Source organism: Mobula birostris, chromosome 7 (assembly GCF_030028105.1).
Source record: "Mobula birostris isolate sMobBir1 chromosome 7, sMobBir1.hap1, whole genome shotgun sequence".
NCBI classification, from domain to species: domain Eukaryota; kingdom Metazoa; phylum Chordata; class Chondrichthyes; order Myliobatiformes; family Myliobatidae; genus Mobula; species Mobula birostris.
Genome location: NC_092376.1, coordinates 4,269,229 through 4,286,521, shown reverse-complemented (window position 1 = coordinate 4,286,521; position 17,293 = coordinate 4,269,229). Strand labels below are relative to the sequence as shown.

At 44.8% G+C, this 17,293-nt stretch overlaps 1 protein-coding gene across 10 annotated transcripts in view; it reads left to right on the top strand.

Annotated features, from left to right (window-relative positions):
• Nucleotides 1–17,293, top strand: part of LOC140199965 (nuclear mitotic apparatus protein 1-like) — a 191,607-nt gene that overhangs the window by 87,916 nt on the left and 86,398 nt on the right. For all 10 annotated transcript variants that reach the window (XM_072262487.1, XM_072262488.1, XM_072262489.1 and 7 more), the window contains 3 exons: nucleotides 1,670–1,758; nucleotides 2,905–2,985; nucleotides 9,729–9,819. In XM_072262487.1, coding sequence (XP_072118588.1) covers nucleotides 1,670–1,758; nucleotides 2,905–2,985; nucleotides 9,729–9,819 — 261 coding nt within the window. The remainder of the gene's footprint in view (nucleotides 1–1,669; nucleotides 1,759–2,904; nucleotides 2,986–9,728; nucleotides 9,820–17,293) is intronic.

Below are 17,293 nucleotides of genomic sequence, written 5' to 3'. Positions count from 1 at the left end.
CAATTGGATCCTCAACTTCCTAACTGGAAGATCGCAATCTCTCTGGATTGGTGATAACATATTCTCCTTGCTGACAATCAACAGTGGCACACCTCAGGGATGTGTGCTTAGCCCACTGTTCTACTCTCTATATACCATCTATAAACTTGCTGATGGTACAACCATTGTTGGTAGCATCTCAGGTGGTGACGAGAGGGCGTACAGGAGTGAGATATGCCAACTAGTGGAGTGGTGCCACAGCAACAACCTGGCACTCAACATCAGTAAGACAAAAGAGCTGATTGTGGACTTCAGGAAGGGTCAGATGAAGGAACACATACCAATCCTCAGAGAGGGATCAGAAGTGGAGAGAGTGAGCAGTTTCAAGTTCCTGGGTGTCAAGATCTCTGAGGACCTAACTTGGTCCCAACATATCAATGTAGTTATAAAGAAGGCAAGGCAGTGGCTATACTTCATTAGGAGTTTGAAAAGATTTGGAATATCAACAAATACACTCAAAAACTTCTATAGATGTACTGTGGAGAGCATTCTGACAGGCTGCATCACTGTCTGGTATTGGGGGGTGGGGGGGAGCTACTGCACAGGACCGACAGAAGCTGCAGGGGTTGTAAATTCAGTCAGCTCCATCTTGGGTATTAGCCTACAAAGTACCCAGGACATCTTCAGGAAGCGGTGTCTCAGAAAGGCAGCGTCCATTATAAAGGACCTCCAGCACCCAGGACATGCCCTTTTCTCACTGTTACCGTCAGGTAGGAGATACAGAAGCCTGAAGGTACACACTCAGCGATTCAGGAACAGCTTCTTCCGCTCTGCCATCTGATTCCTAAATAGACATTGAACTCTTGGACACTACCTCACTTTTTTAAATACACAATATTTCTGTTCTTTGCTCTTTTTAAAAATTTATGCAATATACATATACAGTAATTTATTTATTTTTCTCTCTATTATGTATTGCATTGAACTGCTGCTGCTAAGTTAACAAATTTCATGTCACATGCTGGTGATAATAAACCTGATTCTGATTCTGATTCTAAATAAATAAGCAATATATATTGAGAACATGAGATGAAGAGTCCCTGAAAGTAAGTCCATTGCTTGTGGGAACATTTCAATGATGGGGTAAATGATATTAACCCCTTTGGTTCAAGAGCCTGATGGTTGAGGGGTAATAACTGTTCCTGAATCTGTGGTGTGGGTCCTGAGGTCCCTGTACCTTCTTCCCAATGGCAGCAGTGAGAAGAGAGCATGACCTGGGTGCTGGGGGTCCCTGATGATGGATGCTGCTTTCCTGTGACAGCATTTCATGTAGATGTGCTCAATCAAGGACCAATTGCTAAGGAGGTGTTGAGGCCGAGGCTTTGAAGCTTATTGATAAGCTTTCAGGGAATGATGGTTTTGAATGCTGAGCTACAGTCGATATAGAGTATCCTTATCCCATCTTTACATCTGAGGTTATGTTACTATATGTTATGAACGCAAATGATACATGTCACTGTATGTGTTGGTGTCAATGTACATGTGATAATTAAGTCAATCTGAATTTGACACGGGCCAATCAACCATTTGATTGCAACCTGACGGTACTTGGTCTGATAAAAAGTGAGGGTGGCAGCACTGTTGAATCTCTTGAGCGGTATCAGCCTGACTCTGTCGTCAATGTTTACAGATCGGAGCAGGTACAGTCCTGTTGCTGGAAACCTGGTCTCCCTGCAGAAGATTTTGCGTGGTGAGGAAGTTGAACTTGAGATGGCAAAGGTGAGTTTGTAGCCTGAACCTGATGCAGTGCTCAAGGCTGCCACAGAGTGTTTTGAGGGAGAGAGGTATTTAATGTGTCTCTTCATGAAGCACAAGAGATTCTGCTGATACTGGGACTCTCAAGCAACATACATAAAGTGCTGGAGGAACTCAGCAGGTCAGGCAGTATGGAGGGGAACAAAGAATTGATGTTTCACACTGAGGCCCTTCGTCAGGTCTGAGAGGGAAAGGGGGAGAAGCCAGAATAAGGAGAGGGGAGGTGGAAGAGTTCTCCCACCCCATCTCCTCCCTTTCCATTCCCTATTTTGGTACCCATCTTACCCTTTCTCTTCTTACCTGCCCATCACCTCCCTCTGGTGTCCCTTCTCTTTCCCTTTCTTTCATAGCCCAGTCTCCTCTCCTGTTAGATTCCTTCTGCAACCCTTTACCTCTTCCACCTATCTCCCCCTCCCCCACCCAACCACCTTTTCCTTCACTTGGTCTCACCAATCCCAACCTTTTTTTGGCTTCTGTCCCTCCTTTCCAGTCCTGATGAAGCATCTCAGCTCCAGATGTTTATTCCTGAACATGATAAAGTCTGCAGATCCTGGAAATCCAAAGCAACTCACACAAGCTGGGGGAACTCATCTACACATCTTAGGCAGCATCTATGGAAGTGAATAATAAACAGTTGATGATTCAGGCTGAGACCCATCATCAGAACTAAAAAGGAAGGGGGAAGATGCCAGAATAAAAAGGTGGGGTGAGGGAAAGGATATTAGCTGGAACATGTTAGGTGAAGCCAGGTAGTTTGGAAGGGTAAAGGGCTGGAGAGGAAGGAATCTGATAGGAGATGAGAGTGGAGCATGGGAGAGAGGGAAGGAGAAGGGGCACTGGGGGAGGTGAGAAGAGGTAAGAGGCCAGAGTAGGGAATAGAAGAAGAGGGGAACCATTTTATCTTCTCCATTGATGATGTCTGACCTGCTGAGTTCCTCCAGCATTATCTATGTATTGTTCATACAGTTCTGCTTCTGCATGAATTCCTTACGGTATTCTGTTGGTAGGCATTGACATCACTGGCTAGGTTGGTGTTCAATTTACAAATGTCTGTGCCAGTTACGCACCTCCTTGTATCTTTTAATCATCATCTCTTTCCCTTCTTTAAAGATGGCTGTGCTTCTCCTCCACCTTCATACCATGGGCAGACATAACCCACATGAGTTTGATGATCTTGATACAGAAACCCAGGTAAGCAAAGATCCTGCTGTGTCACGGAATGAGGGTAACACATTCAAGGCTGTCTCTGGGATTGGTGTTGGCTTACCTTTGTCTTGTGTACTTGATACAGTGGAAGAACCTGTCTTGGATACCGCTGATACAGATAATAAGACCACCAGACATAAGAGCTGAATTAGGCCATTCGGCCCATCGAGTTTGCTCTGCCAATCCACCATGGCTGATTATTATCACTCTCAACCCCAATTCAATACAGTGCTTTGATTAGAACAAGGTCAAGCAATAACAGAATGTAGAATTACGTGTAACAGCTACAGAGAAAGTGCACTGCAGGCAGACAGTAAGGTGCAAGGCCATAACGAGGTAAATTATGAGGTCAAGAGTCCATCTTATCAGTTTAAGAGACTGATTACCATAGGATGGAAGCTGTTGTTGAGCCTGGTGCTACATGCCTGCTGGCATTTGTATATTCTGCCTGATGGCAGGTGATGCTGGCAGCAGATATGATAGAACTCTTTAAGAGATTGTTAGACATGTGGACAGGCAGGAAATGAAGGAATATTGACTGTGTACGCCATCCATACAGATCATTTCACCACATCACTGCACTGAAAAATGGCAACAGAATAAAGTGCAACTGCTACAGAGAAACAGTAGTTAAACACATCTATGGGATAGATTGTGTGGTTAAGAGTCCATTTTGTCTTAATGTTGCCCTGTAGTTGCCTTGGTGTCCACATCCGTAGTAGCGATTGCCACTTCCACCCTTGTGCTGGATAGAAAGTTGAAGGGTGATGTGTGATTGAAGGCATGGATCCCTTGGTGGCATTAGTGAAGTGTGTTGCTTTGGATAGAGGTCAGGTAGCATCTCTGGAGAGGAATAAACAGTTGATATTTTAGGCTGAGACCCTCCATCAGGACCCTTCATTGATGAAACATTTTGTGTATTGCTGCAGCACAAATGAGGTGACCTTAAGGTGAAGTGCCGCCATTGTGTGCCGGCGATGAATGGGGTAATTATTGGACCTGGCAATGACATAACAAACTAATGAAACTCTTAGTTGTTGGAAATCAAAATAAATGTTTACTGGAATTTTCCAGGGCTTGAGGGCCTGGTTATAGGGTGCAGTTGGGCAGTATGGAAATATATTTATAACTCTGGTCGTTATGAATTTATAACTTTTGTAAAATGTAATGTGACAAAATAGAACTGTGTGATCCCAGGGTTTTGCTGGTTTGAGTGGGGGCTTACAAGATGTCTGTGTGTGTTTTATAATGGGGGGGTGTGTTTATGGCAGGGAATGTTTTTGAAAAACAATTGAAAAAAACAGGACATAGCTGTCATGGGGGGGACGAAGCCTCAAAAGACGAAATGGGAGGTGAGGACCTCGATAAAATCACTGTCACTAAGGAGATAGTGATGAGCAAACTAGAGGGCCTGAAGGTAGTTAAGTCCCCTGGTCCTGATGGGATGCATCCCAGGGTGCTGAGGGAATTGGCAGAGGTTATAGTAGACTCGTTGGTAATCATTTACCAAAGTTCTCTAGACTCTGGGCAGGTCCCGGCGGATTGGAAGACAGTAAATGTCACGCCACTTTTTTTAAAAAAGGGTGTAGGCAAAAGATGGGCAACTATAGGCCAGTTAGCTTAACATCTGTAGTTGGGAAAATGCTTGAAGCTAGCATTAAGGAAGAAATACCGAAACATTTAGAAAGGAGTGGTTCCATTAGACAGATGCAGCATGGATTCAGAAAGGGCAGGTCCTGTTTGACAAACTTACTGGAGTTCTTTGAGGACGTAATGAGTGCAGTGGATAGAAGGTAACAGGTGGATGTCGTATACTTGGATTTCCAGAAGGCGTTCGATAAGGTGCTGCACGAGAGACTTATAAATAAGATACGGATGCATGGAGTGGGAGGAAGTTATTGGCATGGATAGTGGATTGGTTAACCAATAAAAGGCAGAGAGTTGGTATAAATAGGTGTTTCTCCGGTTGTCAGTCAGTGGTGAGTGGGGTGCCGCAGGGGTCGGTACTGGGCCTGCAGCTGTTTACCATTTACATTGATGATTTGGAAGAGGGGACTGAGTGTAGCGTAGCAAAATTTGCTGATGACACTAAACTGAGTGGAAAAGCAAATTGTACAGAGGATGTGGAGAGTCTGCAGAGGGATATAGATAGGTTAAGTGAGTGGGCCAAGGTCTGGTAGATGGAATACAGCGTTGGTAAATGTGTGATCATCCACTTTGGAAGGAATAATAGAAGAGCAGATTATTATTTAAATGGTGAAAGATTGCAGCATGCTGTTGTGCAGAGGGACTTGGGAGTGCTTGTGCATGAATCACAAAAAGTTGGCTTGTAGGTACAACAGGTTGTTAAGAAGGCAAACGGAATGTTGGCCTTCATTGCTAGAGGGATTGAATTCAAGAGCAGGGAGGTCATGCTGCAACTATACAGGGTACTGGTGAGGTCATTACTGTGTACAGTTCTGGTCTCCATACTTGAGGAAGAATATACTGGCTTTGGAGGCATTGCAGAAGAGGTTCACCAAGTTGATTATAGAAACATACAAAATTTTGAAAGGGATAGATAAGATAGAAGTAGGAAGGTTGTTTCCATTGGTAGGTGACACTAGAACTAGGGGACATTGCCTCACGATTTAGGGGAGAAGATTTAGGATGGAGATGAGGAGAAACTGCTTTTCCCAGAGAGTGGTGAATCTGTGGAATTCTCTGCCCAGGGAAACAGTTGAGGCTTCTTCACTAAATGTATTTAAGATACAGTTAGATAGATTTTTATATAGTAAGGGAATTAAGGGTTATGGGGAAAAGGCAGGTAGATGGAGTTGGGTTTACGGACAGATCAGCCATGATTTTATTGAATGGCGGGGCAGGCTCGATGGGCTGGATGGCCTACTCCTGCTCCTATTTCTTATGTTCTTATGTATGTAAGACAAGTGGACTGATTAAAGTCAGATGCAGTGGATGCAGATAAGGATAAGGAGACCTCATAGAAACATTTCGAATGTTGAAAGGCATGGACAGAGTGAATGTGGCAAAGTTGTTTCCCATGATGGGAGAGTCTAGTACGAGAGGGCATGACTTAAGGATTGAAGGGCGCCCATTCAGAACAGAAATGCGAAGAAATTTTTTTAGTCAGAAGGTGGTGAATCTATGGAACTTGTTGCCACGGGCAGCAGTGGAGGCCAAGTCACTGGGTGTATTTAAGGCAGAGATTGATAGGTGTCTGAGTAGCCAGGGCATCAAAGGTTATGGTGAGAAGGTGGGGGAGTGGGACTGAATGGGAGAATGGATCAGCTCATGATAAAATGGCGGAGCAGACTCGATGGGCCGAATGGCCGACTTCTGCTCCTTTGTCTTATAGTCTTATGGTCTAATCCAGTTATGGGATGGAATGACCTCAAAGACATGAAGTTGATGAATTACTGGACTTTGTAAAAGTATAAAATTGGTTAGTTTTGGGCTGTAAGATTGAAGCTACCTACCAATGACTTAACGTAAGGTGGTGGACTTGCAAGTAGTAAATGTGCTTATAATTTGATCCAGTCTGCATTTGTTGTAGTCTGTTACTGTTAGAAGACCCAGCTGAGCGGTACATGACAGCAGATCATGTATTGATTAGAGTGTCGGAGTCTGAGGATCAGGTGGTGTTCTTATAGAATCAGGTGTATTATCACTGAGATATCTCGTGAAATTTGTTGTTTTGTGAAAGATAGAAAAATTACTATAAATTACATAGTTCATGGGTTAATAGACTGTTCAGAAATTCAATTTATGCCGCTGTCTATCACATTCTCACCTTGACCGCGTGGGTTTCCTCTGGGCACCTCCATTTCCTCACAGGTTCCAGAGATGAAAGGGTTAGGGTCAGTAAGTTGTGGGTGTGCTACGTTGGTGCCAGAAGCATGGTGATACTTGCACCCAGCACATGCTCGGACTGTGTTTGGCATTTCACTGCACATGTGACAAATAAAACCAAGATTTAATCTCTTTAAAACAATCATTCATCTGGGGTGAGGCTCTACTTTGCAGCAATAATTTAACTCTATAGGCATTCCCCCAGTTAGCTAAGGGCTCAATTCCCGAGAACCGTCTGTAAGCCATTTTCCTAGGAAGTAATCTGTTTTCCGTACATCTCTCTACATACAATCATTTCATTGAATAAACACTCTTACACTGCCCATAGTTCAACTAGTGAAATAGAACCTATATCCAGTCATTAGTAACTACCATGGAGTATCATTACTAGCTTGAAAAAATGTATGGAAGAATTTGCGTAAAGTCAGATTTCCATAAGTTAGGTCACTTACAAGCTCCATGCTCGGACTGCGTTGGTCATTGATGCAAACAACACATTTCACTGTATGTTTGGATGTACAGGTGACAAATAAAGCTGATCTCTCTGCACGTTTATGATTTGGCTGCAGAAGCCTCCATGTTATCCAGGTTCCACTGTAAATTGCTGTGGATAGCTGCAGGACACAGTTGTGAATGGAAGACATTCCTCAGAACTGGCACATACTTCCAAGTCTAAAGTAAATTTATTATCAAAGTACATATGTCACCATATACTACCCTGAGATTCATTTTCTTGTGGGCATTCACAGTAAATACAAAGGAACAATAGAATCAATGAAAAACCGCACACGACAAGATAATGCAAAATTGAATTGAACTGGCTTTGATACTTACATCCTTTATGTACATGAGTAAAAATCTTTACGTTACATCTCCGTCTAAATGTGCAATTTATAGTCATTGGTAATGAATAGTACGTACAACAGGACAGTCAATATAACGTAGAAATACAGTTGTATCAGTGTGAATTAATCAGTCCAATGGACTGGTGGAAGAAGTTGTCCCAGAGCCTGTTGCTCCTGGCTTTAATGCTGCAGCACAGTTTCCCGGATGGTAGCACCTGGAATAGTTTGTGGTTGGGGTGACTAGGCCCCCAATGATCTTTTGGGCCCCTTTTACACACCTGTCTCTGTAAATACTCTGAATAGTGGGAAGTTCACATGCACAGCGTTGGGCAGTCTGCACCACTCTCTGCAGAGTCCTGCAATTGAGGGAGGTACAGTTCCCATACCAGGCAGTAATGTAGCCAGTCAGGATGCTCTCAATTGTGCCCCTGTAGAAAGTTCTTAGGATTTGGGGACTCATGCCAAACGTCTTCAACCGTCTGAGGTGAAGGAGAGGCTGTTGTGCTTTTTTCACCACACAGCTGGTATATACAGACCATACGAGGTCCTTGATGATGTGTATACCAAGGTACTTAAAGCTGTTCACCCTCTCAACCCCAGATCCAGTGATGTTAATGGGGGTTACCCCGTTCTTCATTCCTCCTGTATTCCACAGTCAGCTCCTTTGTTTTTACAACATTGAGGGGGAGGTTGTTTTCTTGACACCATTATGTCAGGGTAATGACTTAGACAACATTGTGTAAATATAAAAAGAAAACAAAGTAACAAATATTGAGAACATGAGCTGAAGAGTCATTGAAAGTGAGTCCATAGGTTGTGGGAACAGTACATTGTTGAGGCAAGTGAAGTTATCTTGTCTGTTCAGAAGCCTGATGGTTGAGGGGTAAGAACTGTTCCTGAACCTGGTGGTGAGGGTCCTAAGGCTTCTGTACCTCCTTCCTGAAGGCAGCAGTGAGAAGAGACTCAATGGGCCAAACAGTCTTCTGTGTTGTGAAAAATAATATTCAGCTGCTCAGCTATCCTTCAGTGGGGCACTCAACGTGTTCAGATCTCTGAGAGAGCCATTGAGCTCACGGTATTCTGCCTTAGAGTTGTGAATGGTGCCACTGGCCTAATTAGTCAGGCAAACTGGGAGCTGTGAACGTTTCCCACATTTATAATAGGTTAATTGTGCCCTGGAATAGCCCCTTGCTGAGGCCTCAGTCTGTTCTACCTGCCACTATCCATAGTGACTTTGTCAGCTGTATCAAGCTCTGAACCATGGTGCTGAAGCAACCAACAAACTTCTTGATTTACTTAAAACTTGCTGAAGCTTAACTCCCTTAAATATTTATTCAGATGTGCCACAATAAAATTGTAACTGATCTTTCATTTATTTACTTGTTGGCATAGCCATTTTTCTCAGGTTTATTTAGATCCCTCTGCACTTTCTGTAATTATTTCAAACAGCTTTTGGCCCCCTTTGGATTAGTAGTTGGAGGAGTCGCAGGCCCTGATTTATAACATTTTACATATTTATTTGAACTGTGCTAAAGCATGTGTTTGACTTGGAATGAATATCGATTTCTCTTCCAGTGATTTCTCCAGCCCCCCCTCCTCTTTTTTCCCATTCCCACCACCCTTTCTCTTGCCCTCAACTGCCTACCTCATCCCCTGGTGCCCCTCATCCTTCCCTTTCTCCCATGGTCCACTCTCCTCTCCTGTCAGATTCCTTCTTCTTCAGCCCTTTACCTCTTCCACCTACTCCTTCCCCCAGCTTTTTACTTCATCTCCCTCCCCCACCCACCCACCCACCCACCCACCCACCCACCCACCCACCCACCCACCTACCCACCTACCCACCTTTCTACCACACGTGGTCTCACCTGTCATCTGCCAACTTGTACTCCACCCCCCCCAAAAAAAAATTCTAGCTTTTTCTTCCTTCCTTTCCAAACTTTCTGGAGTGTTTCTGTCTGAACCTTTCTGACCTGCTGAGTTCCTGCGGCGTTTTGTGTGTGCTTGACATTCTTTTTCCCCACCTCCACATTCCAGGGAGAGCTCGTGGGCATGCTCCGTTACATGATGGACAATGAAGACGCCATTCATCTGGACAATAACTTAGCCACGTTCTTGCAGAGTCGAGGTAACTAAATATACTGTTTAAATAAATTTGCTACACCAATCAAATGTACATGACAGGGACTGTTTCTCAGTTTTTTTTTTGTGCATCAAGCCTGAAGCTTGCTGTGATCCTGTTTTCAGTTTGGAAATGGCCTCACATCTGGACTATACTCTTTCTTCTTCCCTCCCCCCCACCCCCAGGGGTAACAGACTTGTTCAGTGTGATATTATTTATCTTTTTCTTTGTTTAGATAGCACAGTGCTGGGCCTTCTGGCCCTTCAAGCTGCGCCACCCCAGGAATCCCTGGCTACCTTGATTTAACCCTAACCTAATCATGGGACAATTTACAATGATGAACTAATCTACCCGGTATGTCTTTGGACTGTGGGAGAACCTGGAAAAAACCCACGCATGTCATGGGAGGGCATACAGAGACTCCTGACAGAACAGCACTGTTGAACTCTGAACTCCATTGCCCCAAGCTGTAATTGCGTCGTGCGAACTGCTACATTACCGTGGTGCCTCATCTGCTCTTATCTGCCGGCTGGAGCTCATTTGGCACCTTCCAGATCATCAGTTGATAAAGTTCAAAGTAAATTTGTTATCAAAGTTCATATGTTACCGCACACTTCCTTGAGATTCATTTTCTTGTGGGCATTTACAGGAAAAATAAAGGAATACAATAGAATCTAAAAATAAATGTACATAATTTAAGAAGGAAGGGAGACAGAAAAAGGGAATTTATAGGCCAGTTAGCCTGACTTCAGTGGTTGAGAAGACATTGGAATCCATTATTAAGGAAAAGGCACATGACAAAATTGGCCAATGTCAGCAAAGTTTGCTGAAGCGAAAATCTTGCCTGACATGTCTGTTGGAATTCTTTGAGGAAATAACAAGCAGGATAGACAAAGGAGAGTCAGTGGATGTTAGAACATAGAATAGTACAGCACAGTACAGGCCCTTTGGCCCACATTGTTGTGCCGACCCTCAAACCCTGCCTCCCATATAACCCCCCACCTTAAATTCCTCCATATACCTGTCTAGTAGTCTCTTAAACTTCACTAGTGTATCTCCCTCCACCACTGACTCAGGCAGTGCATTCCACGCACCAACCACTGAGTAAAAAACCTTCCTCTAATATTCCCCTTGAACTTCCCACCCCTTACCTTAAAGCTGTGTCCTCTTGTATTGAGCAGTGGTGCCTTGGGGAAGAGGCGCTGGCTGTCCACTCTATCTATTCCTCTTAATATTTTGTATACCTCTATCATGTCTCCTCTCATCCTCCTCCTCTCCAAAGAGTAAAGCCCTAGCTCCCTTAATCTCTGATCATAATCCACACTCTCTAAACCAGACAGCATCCTGGTAGATCTCCTTTGTACCCTTTCCAATGCTTCCACATCCTTCGTATAATGAGGTGACCAGAACTGGACACAGTACTCCAAGTGTGGCCTAACCAGAGGTTAATAGAGCTGCATTTTTACCCCGCGACACTTAAACTCTACCCCTCGACTTATGAAAGCTAACACCCCATAAGCTTTCTTAACTACCCTATCTACCTGTGAGGCGACTTTCAGGGAACTGTGGACATGTATCCCCAGATCCCTCTGGTCCTCCACACTACCAAGTATCCTGCTATTTACTTTGTACTCTGCCTTGGAGTTTGTCCTTCCAAAGTGTACCACCTCACACTTCTCAGAGTTGAACTCCATCTGCCACTTCTCAGACCACTTCTGCAACCTATCAATGTCTCTCTGCAATCTTCGACAATCCTCTACACTATCTACAACACCACCAACCTTTGTGTCATCTGCAAACTTGCCAACCCACCCTTCTACCCCCACATCCAGGTCATTAATAAAAATTATGAAAAGTAGAGGTCCCAGAACCGATCCTTGTGGGACACCATTAGTCACAACCCTCCAATCCGAATGTACTCCCTCTGCCACGACCCTCTGCCTTCTGCAGGCAAGCCAATTCTGAACCCACCTGGCCAAACTTCCCTCGATCCCATGCCTTCTGACTTTCTGAATAAGCCTACCATGTGGAACCTTGTCAAGTGCCTTACTAAAATCCATATATATCACATCCACTGCACTACCCTCATCTATATGCCTGATCAGACCATGATTCTCTAAATGCCTATAGATCCTATCTCTAATAATCTTTTCCAACAGTTTTCCCACCACAGACGGAAGGCTCACTGGTCTGTAATTACCTGGACTATCCCTACTACCTTTTTTGAACAAGGGGACAACATTTGTCTCCCTTTAATCCTCCGGTATCATTCCCGTAGACAACGAGGACATAAAGATCCTAGCCAGAGGCTCAGCAATCTCTTCCCTTGCCTCGTGGAGCAGCCTGGGGAATATTCTATCAGGCCCTGGGGACATCCATGCTAATGTATTTTAATAACTCCAACACCTCCTCTCCCTTAATATCAACATGCTCCAGAATATCAACCTCACTCATATTGTCCTCACCGTCATCAAGTCATCTCATTGGTGAATACTGAAGAGAAGTATTCATTGAGGACCTCGCTCAGTTCCACAGCTTCCATGCACATCTTCCCACCTTTATTTCTAATCGGTCCTACCTTCACTCCTGTCATCCTTTTGTTCTTCACATAATTGAAGAATGCCTTGGGGTTTTCCTTTACCCTACTCGCCAAGGCCTTCTCATGCCCCCTTCTTGCCCTCCTCAGCCCCTTCTTAAGCTCCTTTCTTGCTACCCTATATTTCTGAATAGACCCATCTGATCCTTGCTTCCTAAACCTCATGTATGCTGCCTTCTTCCACCTGACTAGATTTTCCACCTCACTTGTCACCCATGGTTCCTTCACCCTACCATTCTTTATCTTCCTCACCAGGAAGAATTTATCCCTAACATCCTGCAAGAGATCTCTAAACATCGACCACATGTCTATAGTACATTTCCCTGCAAAAACGTCATCCCAATTCACACCCGCAAGTTCTTGTCTTATAGCCTCATAATTTGCCCTTCCCTAATTAAAAATTTTCCTGTCCTCTCTGATTCTATCCTTTTCCATGATAATGCTGAAGGCCAGGGAGTGGTGGTCACTGCCCCCCAGATGCTCACCCACTGAGAGATCTTTGACCTGACCTGGTTCGTTACCTTATACTAGATCTAGTATGGCATTCCCCCTAGTCGGTCTGTTAACATATTGTGACAGGAATCCGAACTGGACACACTTAATAAACTCTGCCCCATCTAAACCTTTGGAACTGATCAGGTGCCAATCAATATTAGGGAAGTTAAAGTCACCCATGATAACAACCCTGTTATTTTTGCACCTTCCTAAAATCTGCCTCCCAATCTACTCCTCAGTATCTCTGCTGCTACCATGGAGCCTATAGAATACCCCCAATAGAGTATCTGCTCCCTTCCTGTTCCTGACTTGCACCCATACTGACTCAAAAGAGGATCCTGCTACATTACCCACCCTTTCTGTAGTTGTAATAGTATCCCTGACCAGTAATGCCACCCCTCCTCCCCCTCCCCCCTCCCCCCTCCCCCCTCCCCCCTCCCCCTGCTATCCCTTTTAAAGCACTGAAATCCAGGAATATTGAGAATCCATTCCTGCCCTGGTGCCAAGTCTCTGTAATGGCCACTACATCATAATTCCATGTATGTATCCAAGCTCTCAGTTCATCACCTTTGTTCCTGATGCTTCTTGTATTGAAGTACACGCACTTTAGCCCTTCTACCTGTACACCCTTTATTCTGCTTCTCTTTCCTCAAAGCCTCTCTGTATGTTAGATCTGGCTTTACTCCATGCACTTCTTTCACTGCTCTATCGCTCAGGGTCCCATCCCTCTCGCAAATTAGTTTAAACCCTCCTGAACCATGCTAGCAAACCTACCTGCAAGGATATTGCTCCCCCTCGAGTTCAGGTGCAACCCATCCAATCTGTACAGGTCCCACCTTCCCCAGAAGAGATCCCAATGATCCAAAAATCTAAATCCCTGCCCCCTGCACCAACTCCTCAGCCACGCATTCAACTGCCATCTCCTCCAATTCTTACCATCACTGTCACGTAGCACTGGCAGCAATCCTGAGAACGCCACCCTTAAGGTCCTGTTCTTTAGCCTTCTGCCTAGTTCCCAAAACTCACACTTCAGGACCTCATCCCTCTTCCTGCCTATGTCATTGGTCCTAACATGTATCATGACTTCTGGTTGCTTTCCCTCTCGTATCAGGATGTCGTGCACCCGGTCAGATACATCCCGGACCCTGGCACCCGGGAGGCAACAAACCATGCGGGTGTCCTTCTCACATCCACAAAATCTCCTGCCTGCTCCCCTGACTATAGAGTCTCCAATGACGACAACTCTCCTCTTCTCCGTGCCACCCTTCTACACCATAGGGTCAGACTCAGTGCCGGAGGCCCTGCCACTGTGGCTCACCCCTGGTCGGTCGTCCCCACCAACAGTATCCAGGACAGTAAACTTATTATTCAGGGGAATGGCTACAGGGGTGCTCTGCACTACCTGTCTGCTCACCTTCATTTTTCCCCCTCTGACTGTCACCCAACAACCTGCTTCTGGCAGCCTAGGTGTGACTGCCTCCCTGTAGCTCTCATCTATGACTTGCCTCATTCTCCCTTACGAGTGGAAGGTCATCCAGCTGCTGCTCTAGATTCCTTACATAGTCCTCCATATTGCCCAGCCATATGCACTTCTGGCAGATGTGACTCTGCGGGAGAGGGGAGTTCCCCAAGACTGCCACATCTCACGTGAGAGGCACATCACCGTCTCAGGAGGCATTGTAAAGACTAACTGAAAACAAGCTCATCCTCCGCCTCTTCTCATCAAAGCTTCTCAAGTCAAAGCTCCACTAGCCCGCTCACTCACTAGCCACTCTGCTTGAGCTTCCCCTCTTATTAATTTGTTTGAGCTGTTCAAATTGCTTGGTCACCTGACCTCGATTGCCCAATCAGCTGCTTTCTGCTGAGTCTGAGCTATTCAAATCTTGTTTGTCTAATCAACTGCTTTCTGCTGAGCTATTCAAATCTTGATTGACTTGATTCCATAGTCCAGCTGCCAGAATCTGTTGAGTCAAAGCCTCAAAGCTCCAGTCCTTCACTGGCCCACTCACTCACTGGCTGCTTGTTTCCTTGGATTTTCTGAAGGTCTTTGACAAGGTGCCACACATGCTGTTTTAACAAGAGAAGAGCCCATGTTATTACAGGAAAGATACTAGCATGGACAGATCAACGATGAGGCAAAAAGTAGGAATAAAGGGAGCTGGTTCTGATTGGCTGCTGGTGACAAGTGCTGTTCCACAGAGTTGGTATTGGGACCACTCCTTTTCATATTATATGTCACTGATTTGGATGATGGAATTGATGCCTTTGTGGCCAAGTTTGCAGACGATCAAAGGTAGGTGGGCGGGGTAGATAGTGTTGAGGAAGCAGAGAGTCTACAGAGGATTTGGACATAATGAGATAATGGGCAAATAAGTGGCAATAGTAGATTTGTAAGGAAGTGCATGGTCTTGCACTTTGGTGGTCGGAATAGAAGTGTGGATTATTTTCCTAACGGAGAAAATTCAGAAATTGGAGATGCAAAGGTACCTGGGAGTCCTTGTGCAGGATTCCCTAAAGGTTAACTTGCAGGATGAATTGGTGGTAAGGAAGATAAGTGCAATGTTAGCATTCTTTTCAAGAGGACTAGAATATAAGAGCGAGGCTTTGATGCTGCGGCTTTGAGGCACTGGTCAGACCGCAGTTGGGAGTATTGTGAGCAGTTTTGGGTCTTGATCCAAGAAAAGATGTGCTGGCATTGGAGAGGGTCCAGAGGAGGTTCACAAGAATGATTCCGGGAATGAAAGGATTAATCTGCAAGGAGCATTTCATGGTTGTAGGCCTGTTCTCACGGGGGTTTAGAAGAATGGAGGGGGAATTTTATTGAACCCTATGGAATATTAAAAACCTTTGCCAGAGTGGATGTGGAGAGGATAGAAAGGTGAATTTAGGACCCAAGGACACAGAATCAGAATTGAGGGGCGTCTATTTAGAACAGAGATGTGGAGCAATTTCTTTAACCAACGGGTGGTAAATCTGTGGAATTCATGCCACGGACAGCTATGGGGGCCATGTTAATGAGTATATTTAAAGCAGAGGTTGATAAATTCTTGATTAGTCAGGGTGTTAGATGTTACAGGGAGGAGAATAAGGTTGAGAAGGATAATAAATCAGACGTGATGGAATGGCAGAGCAGACTCGATGGGCTGAATGGCTAATTCTCATGTCTTATGGTTTTATCATTAAAGATTGACATATGATAAATTGTGCAAATAAAAAAGAAATAATATTGTGAACGTGAGGTGTGGAGTCCTTGGAAGTGAGTCTGTAGGCTGTAGAATCAGTTTAGAGTTGAGGTGAGTGAAGTTATCCATATTGCATCAGGACCCTGATGGTTGAGAGGTAATGACTGTTTCTGAACCTGGTGGTGTGGGACCCAAGGCTCTGGTACCTACTTGGTTGTAGTAGAAGGCATGGCTTAGATCAGGGGTTCCCAGGCTTCTTTTATGCCACGGACTCCTACCTTTAGCTGAGGGGTCCTCGGACCCCAGGTTGGGAACCCCTGGCCTCGATGGTGGGGGTCTTTGATGATGGATGCTGCTTTCTTGTGGCAGTACTCCATGTAAATGTACTCATGATAAATGAGGTTTCCAGAAGGTCTGACACCACTCTCTTTCAGAATAGTGCTGTGGACTCTCTCCTCTATCTGAATAGTAGATACTGCAGGCTTACTGGAGACACAAGAGAAGGTAGATGCTGGAACTTGGAGCAACAAACAATCTGGTGGAGGAACTTAGTGGCTCGAGTGTCATCAGTGGAAGAACAGGAATTGTGGGTGTTTAGTGTCAACACGTTGTATCAGCTCTGAGAATGGTGAGGGGAGATGATTCCAGGAATTAAAGAGTTAATGTATGAGGACCGTTTAATGGCTACGGGTCTGTATTTGCCGCAGTTTAGAATGAGGGATCTCATTGAAACCAATTGAATATTGAAAGGCCTATATGGAGTGGATGGGGAGAGGTTGTTTCTTACAGTGGGGGAGTTGAAGACCAGAGGGCACTGCCTCAGAATAAAGAGATGTCCATTTGGAACAGAGCTGAGGAGGGATTTCTTGACCCAGATAGCCAGAGGGTGGTCAGTAGAAAGAGAGAGAAGGGAGTGGTGAGAAAGGATTCCAAGATGAGGAGGGGTGTAAGATGACAGACAGGTAGGGGAGGGTGGCAGGTTATGAAGGCTGATAGAGAGAGGAAAAGGGGAGAATAAACAGATGGATTGGGGCGAGGAAAGGGTGAACGTTGGAGACTTTAGATTTAGAGCATAGAACAGTACAGGCCTTTTGGCCCACAATGTTGTGCCGACTTTTTAACCTGCTCTAAGACCATCTAACTAATTATGATTTGGTTTGCCTTCCCTTCAATGCATTAGTGAATTTCAGTCTGGATTAAGTCTCTG